This window comes from Rutidosis leptorrhynchoides, chromosome 5 (assembly GCF_046630445.1).
Source record: "Rutidosis leptorrhynchoides isolate AG116_Rl617_1_P2 chromosome 5, CSIRO_AGI_Rlap_v1, whole genome shotgun sequence".
In the NCBI taxonomy this organism is placed as follows: Eukaryota; Viridiplantae; Streptophyta; class Magnoliopsida; order Asterales; family Asteraceae; genus Rutidosis; species Rutidosis leptorrhynchoides.
This window is the reverse complement of record NC_092337.1, coordinates 333,311,246-333,322,991: the sequence shown is the minus strand read 5'-3', so window position 1 is coordinate 333,322,991 and position 11,746 is coordinate 333,311,246. Positions and strand designations below refer to the sequence as shown.

The 11,746-nt window shown below is 31.1% G+C and overlaps 1 protein-coding gene across 2 annotated transcripts; it reads left to right on the top strand.

The window, feature by feature from the left end:
* The first annotated feature begins 5,785 nt into the window (after window positions 1–5,785).
* LOC139847224 (F-box protein SKIP23-like) lies at window positions 5,786–9,406 on the top strand. Of its 2 annotated transcripts, XM_071836878.1 has the most exons (3): window positions 5,786–6,986; window positions 8,971–9,034; window positions 9,219–9,406. In XM_071836878.1, the coding sequence occupies exons 1-2, from the start codon at window positions 5,820–5,822 to the stop codon at window positions 8,995–8,997; spliced, it is 1,194 nt and encodes a 397-aa protein (XP_071692979.1). In that variant the 5' UTR covers window positions 5,786–5,819; the 3' UTR covers window positions 8,998–9,034; window positions 9,219–9,406. The 2 variants fall into 2 exon arrangements, with proteins under 2 accessions (XP_071692979.1, XP_071692978.1); XM_071836877.1 differs by having other exon boundaries at window positions 8,971–9,406.
* Window positions 9,407–11,746: the final 2,340 nt, after the last annotated feature.

The following is an 11,746-nucleotide window of genomic DNA, read 5'->3' as shown; positions in this document are numbered from 1 at the left end:
TATCCATTTTGTGTTTTTATACTGTAAAATAGACAAGAGTTAGATTCATAAAAAAAATACTTATTAATACAAGCAATTTTTACATATATCATAAAGCATAAGCACACTATATTACATATATTACACCACACGAATACAACTATCTTATTCCGACTCGCTTGTTTCTTCTTCTTTGGTTTTGGTTCGTTTTCCCAAGTTTCTAGGGATATATGATGTTCCCCTAATACGAGCCGTTATTTTCCACATTGGTTTAGAAAAACCTGGTGGTTTAGAGGTTCCCGGGTCATTGTTACAACTTAAGGACTTCGGGGGTTGACGATACATATAAAGTTCATCTGGGTTGGAATTAGATTTCTCTATTTTTATGCCCTTTCCCTTATTATTTTCTTTTGCCTTTTTAAATTCAGTTGGGGTAATTTCTATAACATCATCGGAATTCTCGTCGGAATCCGATTCATCGGAGAATTGGTAATCCTCCCAATATTTTGCTTCCTTAGCGGAAACACCATTGACCATAATTAACCTTGGTCGATTGGTTGAGAATTTTCTTTTACTTAACCGTTTTATTATTTCCCCCACCGGTTCTATTTCTTCATCCGGTTCCGATTCTTCTTCCGGTTCCGATTCTTCTTCTGGTTCCGACTCTTCTTCCGGTTCCTCTTCGGGAACTTGTGAATCAGTCCACGAATCATTCCAATTTACATTTGACTCTTCATTATTATTAGGTGAGTTAATGGGACTTGTTCTAGAGGTAGACGTCTATCACATAATATCAAACGCGTTAAGAGATTAATATATCACATAATATTCACATGTTAAAAATATATAGTTTCCAACAAAATTTGTTAAGCAATCATTTTTCAAGTAAACACGGTCGAAGTCCAGACTCACTAATGCATCCTAACAAACTAGATAAGACACACTAATGCAAAATTCTGGTTCTCTAAGACCAATGCTCTGATACCAACTGAAATGTCCCGTTCTTATTGATTAAAAACGTTCCATATTAATTGATTTCGTTGCGAGGTTTTGACCTCTATATGAGACGTTTTTCAAATACTGCATTCATTTTTAAAACAAACCATAACCTTTATTTCATAAATAAAGGTTTAAAAAGTTTTACGTAGATTATCAAATAATGATAATCTAAAATATCCTGTTTACACACGACCATTACATAATGGTTTACAATACAAATATGTTACATCGAAATCAGTTTCTTGAATGCAGTTTTTACACAATATCGTATAAACATGGACTCCAAATCTTGTCCTTATTTTAGTATGCAACAGCGGAAGCTCTTAATATTCACCTGAGAATAAACATGCTTTAAACGTCAACAAAAATGTTGGTGAGTTATAGGTTTAACCTATATATATCAAATCGTAACAATAGACCACAAGATTTCATATTTCAATACACATCCCATACATAGAGATAAAAATCATTCATATGGTGAACACCTGGTAACCAACATTAACAAGATGCATATATAAGAATATCCCCATCATTCCGGGACACCCTTCGGATATGATATAAATTTCGAAGTACTAAAGCATCCGGTACTTTGGATGGGGTTTGTTAGGCCCAATAGATCTATCTTTAGGATTCGCGTCAATTAGGGTGTCTGTTCCCTAATTCTTAGATTACCAGACTTAATAAAAAGGGGCATATTTGATTTCGATAATTCAACCATAGAATGTAGTTTCACGTACTTGTGTCTATTTTGTAAATCATTTATAAAACCTGCATGTATTCTCATCCCAAAAATATTAGATTTTAAAATTGGACTATAACTCACTTTCACAGATTTTTACTTCGTCGAGAAGTAAGACTTGGCCACTGTTGGTTCACGAACCTATAACAATATATACATATATATTAAAGTATGTTCAAAATATATTTACAACACTTTTAATATATTTTGATGTTTTAAGTTTATTAAGTCAGCTGTCCTCGTTAGTAACCTACAACTAGTTGTCCACAGTTAGATGTACAGAAATAAATCAATAAATATTATCTTGAATCAATCCACGACCCAGTGTATACGTATCTCAGTATTGATCACAACTCAAACTATATATATTTTGGAATCAACCTCAACCCTGTATAGCTAACTCCAACATTCACATATAGAGTGTCTATGGTTGTTTCGAAATATATATAGATGTGTCGACATGATAGGTCGAAACATTGTATACGTGTCTATGGTATCTCAAGATTACATAATATACAATACAAGTTGATTAAGTTATGGTTGGAATAGATTTGTTACCAATTTTCACGTAGCTAAAATGAGAAAAACTATCCAATCTTGTTTTACCCATAACTTCTTCATTTTAAATCCGTTTTGAATGAATCAAATTGCTATGGTTTCATATTGAACTGTATTTTATGAATCTAAACAGAAAAAGTATAGGTTTATAGTCGGAAAAATAAGTTACAAGTCGTTTTTGTAAAGGTAGTCATTTCAGTCGAAAGAACGACGTCTAGATGACCATTTTAGAAAACATACTTCCACTTTGAGTTTAACCATAATTTTTGGATATAGTTTCATGTTCATAATAAAAATCATTTTCTCAGAATAACAACTTTTAAATCAAAGTTTATCATAGTTTTTAATTAACTAACCCAAAACAGCCCGCGGTGTTACTACGACGGCGTAAATCCGGTTTTACGGTGTTTTTCGTGTTTCCAGGTTTTAAATCATTAAGTTAGCATATCATATAGATATAGAACATGTGTTTAGTTAATTTTAAAAGTCAAGTTAGAAGGATTAACTTTTGTTTGCGAACAAGTTTAGAATTAACTAAACTATGTTCTAGTGATTACGAGTTTAAACCTTCGAATAAGATAGTTTTATATATATGAATCGAATGATGTTATGAACATCATTACTACCTCAAGTTTAGTAGGTAAACCTACTGGAAGTGACAAGAAATGATCTAGCTTCAAAGGATCTTGGATGGCTTGAAAGTTCTTGAAGTAGGATCATGACACAAAAACAAGTTCAAGTAAGATTTTTGCTCGAATTAAGATAGTTTATAGTTATAGAAATTGAATCAAAGTTTGAATATGAATATTACCTTGAATAAGAAAGATAACCTACTGTATATAACAAAGATTTCTTGATCTTAGATGATTACTTGGAATGGATTAGAAAGCTTGGAAGTAAATTAGTAAACTTGAAGGGATTTTTGAAGTATTCTTGAAGTGTTCTTCCTATGATGATTATAGCTTGATTCTTGAAGTATTTTTGATGAAGATGATGATTAACTACTGGAAAAATACGTTCATAATAGTGTGGGTGTGTTGAGAGAGAATTAGAAAGAGAATTGGAAGTGAAATGGAGTGAATGATGAGTGTTAATTGGTGAGTGGTGAGTGGGGTTAAAAGGAGTTCTAGTTAGTTGACTAGCTCATGGTAGAAGTTAAAATTGATTAGTCATACATGACATAATCAAGAGTGGAATCCCATGCTAGTTCCTATTGGTATATACCTATAGTAAGTACGTTTTGAAGCTGTGTATAATACGGGTAAGAATACGACTAGAATTCTTGATGAAAGAAAAGAATGGGAAAGTAACTGTAACCATTTTCGTTAAGTATGAGTGTTTTGATATATGTCTTGAAGTCTTCCAAAAGTATTTTAATACATCTAAATACACTACATGTATATACATTTTAACGGAGTCGTTAAGTCATCGTTAGTCGTTACATGTAAGTGTTGTTTTGAAACCTTTAAGTTAACGATCTCAATTAATATTGTTAACCCATTGTTTATTATATCTAATGAGATGTTAAATTATTATATTATCATGATATTATGATATATTAATATATCTTAATATGATATATATACATTTAAATGTTGTTACAACGATAATCGTTACATATATGTCTCGTTTCGAAATCCTTAAGTTAGTAGTCTTGTTTATATGTATATAACTCATTGTTAATATACTTATGGAGATACTGACTATCATAATCTCATGTTAACCATATGTATATCCATATATATATCATCATGTCGTTTTTACAAGTTTTAACGTTCGTGAATCGCCGGTCAACTTGGGTGGTCAATTGTCTATATGAAACATATTTCAATTAATCAAGTCTTAACAAGTTTGATTGCTTAACATGTTGGAAACATTTAATCATGTAAATATCAATCTCAATTAATATATATAAACATGGAAAAGTTCGGGTCACTACAGGTTTCGACCAAGTTTGTTTTAAAACCTGATGACGAGCATCTTTAATCTATAACCTAATTTTGATGAATCAGAGCTAGAGTTGGGCGATTTTGGCCATTCAAAAGTCACTCTTCACCGAATCTAAAGGGTTTTCATCTAGGATTGAAGACTTGATCATCTTTCACTATTGGTAATTTGATTTTCAATATTTTTTGTGAGATTATTATGAATTGTTTTGTTATCATGTGTTTGGTTGATTCATCTTTGATTATGAGTAGTTAAACCTTTAATGTTTGCTTAGATGTAAAACTTTTATGGGTTGAATTGTTCTATCTTTTGAATTATAATGTTTAATTTATTAAATTGTTATTGAGTTTGATCAAAAGCTCAATTATTGTGATAGTTTGTTACATTAATTCAGTTATATATATTGTTAATTAGTTAATGTGAGTTAATTAGTGATAAATGGTATGTACTTCAATACTTAGGTGATCAAGACAATTGCATGTGAGTGTAAATAGTAATTGAATAGTAAATTGAACATCACAGTCGTGTAATTGCATTAAGTGATCTTTGTAATTAAGATTTTATGCGAATCTATTCTAGTTTGAATCTCAATAGCTTAATCAACCTATAGTTTGCTCTTTTGAATGAGATTAATGTGAGTTAGTCAATTTTGATTGATTGGATTATAATTTATCAGACATTGAACCGATAAGGACAATCCACCATAATCGTGAATCATCCGAGTAAACATTGCTTTATCATTTAAATTCCGTTTCCTTTATTTTCGAGTTTTAGTTAATTAAAAATCCAACAATTCAATTTTTTTTCTTAAGAACAATTATTAGTAACTGAAACTTGAATATGCTGCTCCCTGTGGACAAATCTAGACTTGATTTAGCTAGCTACATTTGAATGATACTAGTTGCTTATTCGTGTGGAGTGAAACCATTGTTTGGTCCTAATTTAAAGGTCGGATTTCACCAATGTTTGACACCATTGGTAGCGTCATTCATTTCACCGATATTTGACATACTTCATCATGAGGGTGTTGTGTTTTTTTTTTTTTTTTTTTTTTTTTTTTTGTACATATTTAAAAGTGATACTTTGTTTTATTTAATTAATTGAGTTGAGTTCATGTAATGGTCAATAGTTGTGTTATGGTTGAGGGTGACAAATGATGTGTTAGTAATGAGAAGGAAATGAGAAAGAAATTCTGATTTGACACTCTATTAATTTGAAGAAGAGTGTCATAATTGAAAATGGTTTATTAGTATTACTTTTTATACCTTAAAAAAATTCGGTGATTTATCTTAATATAATGCTAAAAATCTGTAAAAGCATCCCCAATATATTATATTATTTCCTTTTCCAATCAAATAAAAAATTCATTCATTCATGCATCAAAACAAATTGCATACCAAAAAAATAAATGAATAATTAACCAATAAATTTTTTATATTCCTACAAAATCTTTTTCCAACTCATTGTTTTCTTCTGCGAATTTTAACACATCATAACCTTTAATTTTGCCCTTTTCATTTCATTTCATTTCATTTCATTTCATTGATCATTGATCATTGATCATTGAATTGAATCAAATTGAAACAAAATTAGAAAAATGGCAGACTGGGCTCAACTTCCTCGAGAGCTGCTTGATCTAATTTCAAAACATCTAATTTCTGAAACCGATCTTCTCCGATTCCGTTCCGTTTGCACCTCATGGCGTTCCTCCGTTCATTCTTTCATTTCCCGTTTTCCGATTCTCCCTCACACCGGTATCTCTGATACCACCTGGGGTTTCTATCTTTCCAAACGCACCATTTTCCGAATCGGGTTACCCGAACCCGAATTGAACACAATTCCATGGTTAATCAAGGTTGAAAGAGACAATCCACAAAAAACCCATTTAATGAATCCGTTAACTGGATCCGAATTCATTCCCCTGTTACCTGATTTCCCTAGATCCATTAATTTGTTGAATTTTAGGGTTCAAGAATTAGGGCAAGAATATGCTTTACAATATATTAGTTACAGACCTAATGCTAATTCAATTGGGGATTCTGTGACTCTATATATGGAAAAGGTTGCATTTTGTGGGTATGGTGTTGATGGGTTTGTGTTATTAACTATTCATGTTTCTGGGAAATTGGCTATGTTGAAATATGGTGAAAAAAAATGGAACATAATTAATGATTTGCCTTCACCTTATGATGATGTTATTGTTTATAATGGGGATTTTTATGCTGTGGATAGTACTGGGAGAACTGTGATTGTTGATTCAGAAACGATGTCGTTGAAAGTTGTGGCGGATTCTGTTTTTGGGGGTGATAAGAAGTTTTTGGTGGAATCTGTTGGTGAATTGTTTATGGTTGATAAGTATTTAAGTGTTGGACCAGAGAATGATTTTGATTATGACGATGAGAATTACGAGTATTATGAGGATTTTGATTGTTTTATGAGTGAAAGGACTGTGAAACTTGAGGTTTATAAGCTGGATTTTCAAGAACATAAATGGGTTGAGGTGAAAGATTTGGGTGATAGGATGTTGTTTTTAGGTGATAATTGTGGGTTTTCGGCTTCTGCATCTGATTTTCCGGGTTGTAATGGAAATTGTGTGTTTTTTACAGGGCAAAGTAGGGAAGATGATGGGTTAATGAAGAGTAGAGGTGTAGGTGTGTATGATTTGAATAATGGTAATATTGGTGCTATTCCTAATAACTCGGGTTATTCGAAGCTTTTTTGGCCACCACCTTCTTGGCTTCACCCAAATCTTGCTGCTCTTCAAGTGAGTATTTTGTTTCCAATATTTTTTACAATATTTGGTTTTGTTTGATGTTTGTTGATTGTGTTGTTTGATTAAACTTCATGAATAACCTTAGTTTGAGCAATTGGCAGTTGGAATGTGGTTTTTATAAAATGTGTTTCAAGAATTTAATTTGGTTAAAGCACTAATTAGATTATTTAACAGAGTTCTTGACCTCTGTTACAAGATCATCAGTTTTATTTTCAACTTGAATCACTTATGGCATATCATCGAACACCTAGTGTGCGTGTAAAATATACATATATTTGATGGATCGATTAACATATCTTAACTTTTTGAATAGATAAACCTGAATATACATATTTTTATTGGGTTTTTTATATCTTCCATCTTCAAGTGTTACCACCACAATCCACAACAAACACCACGTAAGCATACCAAATAAAATTCTAAACATACAAAATTAAACAAACAAAACACAACTAATAACAGCAAATACGAAAATCATTAAGATAATTGAATCAAACCCTATGGCTATAATATTCGAAATCTAGGGCAAACGTGTTATAAGAAAGTAATCAATTCAGAATATATATTCCTAAACCTCATGAACTGAAAAGGTAAGAAAACACCTGTGAATATCGACTGAAAGGTATAGTATGAAATAAACAGAATTCTTACAGGAATTCAAAGAGAATAAAGATGATGAATGTTTAACTGAATAAGCATTTTTATTTTACAGATCTTTTACATGTAAACTCAATTTACATGAATTCGGAGCATAAGCAGATCTTTAATTATATTATAAAGAAGATTAAAATTAAAATAGAGAATAAAGATGAATATAAACCTGTTACTTGAAGTTCATAAGAAACCTTTTATTGGCGTGAGAGAACTTTTTAATCTGATTTGAGAGATTATTGGTATTAATGGTGCATGTAAATATGTTTTTGTGGAAAGTAGATAATCAAATTGTAACGCCGATTTATTTACTCTGTTTTGGGTTTTTTTTTTTTAAATAATCATAAAATCATATCATAATTGTATTTAAAATAAAATAAACTTGATTTGGTCAAAGACCCTTGAATGTCATTTATCAAGGGACGATTTTGTTTCCTTATTGTTTTGGCTTTTATTTGAATTAAATCGTTTGATTATTATTTCAATTAATTATTATTATTATTTCAATTAAATTGAATGGAGTAATCTTTTTTTCGTGGTTAAAATTTTGATTTATGACATCTGAAAAGGTCCTAGATATGAGAATTATACTATCCTAGTGTAGATAACGAAATTGCTTTTGAATTTTGTTGTTGCTTCTAAGTTTTTGATATGATAATAATTATTATCAAGATATGAAAATAAATCCATAGAAATTTCATCAAGCCTCATCAACTGGTTTAGTAATTAGTATACTTTGAATCTGATTTTACCTTTAGTGAGTAGTCTAAAACGTTCATTTATAGCCTTAGTTGTGGTTTCTATTGCAAAACTTACGCGGTTGTAATTTGTTGAGTATCCCTTTTATGTATCCGATTTCTTCTCATCATTAACTTCCATAATAATGCTTGTCTTAAGTTGGTTTTAAAGTGAACTTTCACTAAAGGTTTGTTTGTTTACCTTTTAAATGAACGATTATGCTGAACCATTCAGTATTGAGCGCGTTTGTTTCTAACCTCTAAATGACATATGGTGTCTTTTAAATTATGTTTTAACCATTAAGTACCAGCATTTTATGTAATATGCTCTTTAAATTATGTCAAGAACTCTTATTAAACAACTATATTGTAGTTTTTATTCAAGTTAAAGGTTAATATGGCAACTTTACATCATTCACATTATTCGTTCAAAGTGATTATCAAACATGTTATTTTCATTCAAAAGCAACTTATTGCTTCATTCAGAACCTTTGAATCATTCAGATTATGAACCATTCAGCGCTAAACCATTCAATTTTATCAAACACACCCTAAGTTTATATTTTTTTTGTCATATGAACTTGCAGGATGGATTGAATGATCTTAACATCTAGTCAGATTCGTGAACGATCACAAACCGGATGACAAAAGGCAAGAACTTTAAAGTGTACATATGCTCATTGTGGGTTGTGAGCTTGTGCTACTCATCATAAAAAGTGCAGCATCTAATTTCAAACTATGAAAATAATTTTCATTCTCTTTCTTGTTTTTTTTTTCTTTTTCTTTTCAGTTTCGTGTTAATGTTAATGCTGTTGTATTACATTCCTTTCAGCAGTTTGTTGAAGGTTCAAGATAACTTCAATTCTCATCAGTTCGGTTTATGATTTTAGGTGCCGACCTGAACCGAATTTCAGTTTGTTCTTATTGAATAAAAGTCCGAATTAATTATCTTATGTACTTTTTAGTTTAAGATCATGTAACCTGTATAAAATTCCATCTTCTAGTTTTATACCAACATTTGCAACCTTACAGATGTATAAAACTTCTCTTATAATCTTATAATAATAATAATAATAATCAATGATAAATAATATTATTGGAGTCCTAGATCGAATAATGATTGCTGCTTCTTTTTACTATATTTGGTTGGAAAGAAATAGTGGAGTGTTTAATCAAGGTTGCAAAACTGCATAAGACATTGCTAAGAATATTGAAGTATACATCGAATTGAAGTTGGTAAGTCTGAAGGTGAATAAAACAGGAAATGTGGTTAGATTTGCTTATATCTATGGGGACTGAAGATGAATCGGAATTCATTTACTATGTAATAGAGGTTGTAAGCTGATGTGGTGGTTGGAATTTAAATGGGTTCTTTACGAAAAGCTTAGATTTTGGTTGTTGAAGTATCAATTATGGAAGGGAGTAGTTGTAGCTTTCCCAATAAATGATTCAATAGTATATTCTGTGAACAGGTCTTCTAATCTAGCTGTGAGGTTGGTACGACAAGCAACTTTTAGTGGATATGGTTCTCAATGCAAATGGTTTGGAAATCGGTGGTTGCTTGGAGTGCAAGTTCTCATACATCTTCTAATCTAGCTGTGAAGTTGGTACGACGAGCAACTTCTAGTGGATATGGTTCTCAATGCAAATGGTTTGGAAATAGGTGGCTACTTGGAGTGCAAGTTCTCATACATTTAAAAGGATAGATCTTATAAAGTTGAAGGTAATGGGTTGTTTGGGTTGGTTTAATGATGTGATATAATGTTTGGTGGGTTTGTGGTTGAGTAATTTAAGTTTTTCACTATTTGGGTGATCTTCAAAAATGTTTGGCTTAAGGGTAAATTTGTTGGAGTCTTTAGTTCAAGCTAGTTTTAGATTTTGTATGTTTGGTTTGCACGTTAATTGTTTAAATAAATTAGCTAACCACTTGGTTAGATTGTGTGATCAACGGTTTTATCTCGGTTATCGTTATATTGGTCGTGGTTAGTTATTCGCTCGTTTTCGTGTTTTCTATTTAGTGTTGCCCTTAAGTAGGTTTGTGTGGTGTTGATTTGGACAATGGGTAGAAGCTTAGATTGTTAGAACGTTAGATTGTAGCTTTATTTGTTGTTATTTCGAGGTCGGTAGAGTTGTGGAATCATGTTTATTGAAGTTATTATTTAGAATTGTTATCACTACTAGGTTCTTGTTAGTTTTATTTTTATTTTAATTTATAAGAGTAAAATTATTGTTTTAAAAAAAAAAAAAAGATTAGCCTATAAATTGAAATGACAAAATTACGGGGATAGTCCCTGTAATTTTTACACCTAAACGTTTTACATCAGTAGTCCTCAAGGTTTGCAATTTTTGCATGAATAGTCTTTGCATTTAACGACCGTCAATTGTTTTCGTAAAATCAAGTCATGCCAGGCACGTAAGGGCATTTTTATCTATTTTTCTTTCCTTTTGTTATTTATCAACTTTCAATCTTCATCTTCATCCCAATAATGCTTCACCAACCCTAAGAAATCATAACCAAATCAAAATCACAATCACAAATTAAAATACCAATTTCTCCAAAATGATTAATTCCCATCACTCCATTTTATTATAATACCCTCTGTTCGTCGTGAAGTAAAAAAAAGATTGGAACTATTAAAAAAACTTGTTCACTTTTCGATTTGCACGTGTTCAACAAAAATTTAAACAAAAAAAACTTGTTCCCAATTCTCAATTATATTATGGATGTGTTTGGATGAAACTAGTTGTTGCTGGAGCTTGTAGCTGGTCGTGCTTACTGATTTTAGAACTTTAGACATAAAATGTATGGCGATTGGCACGATAAGCAGAAAATTGATCCAATTGCGATCGTACCTAACTTAATTGATTTATAAATAAGTTTAATTTAGTTGAGGCGTCTGGAAAACTGAAAAAGGGGAGTGTCGTGGAGTGTTTATGTACCGCTCTTGTTTGTATTGAAATCAATATTTTATATGTTTGGAGAACTGGTTCTAGATGAAATTTCGAAATTTAGAATATAGGGACAAGGTCCTTAAATAGATACACGACAAAAAGATTATTTTGCGCTGAAAAAAAGTTGGATGCCCCATGAATCGAACACACACCAAATATATAAAAAGAAGGATATTTAACCATCCAGGTTCCGCCGATAACTAAAAGAAAATGGAAACGATATTATATAAACAACGACAAAGTGCGAAAGTGAAAGTGTGAAATTACAAAACAGGACGAATTGACAAGTAATTTAGAATATGGAGATAATAAATCCATCAACAAAAATCTTCTGAGTTCATGGGTTGGATAATTTATTGGCTCACAAATATGTGTTGAATGAATGACGCTCAGTGTAACATCCTCTTACCG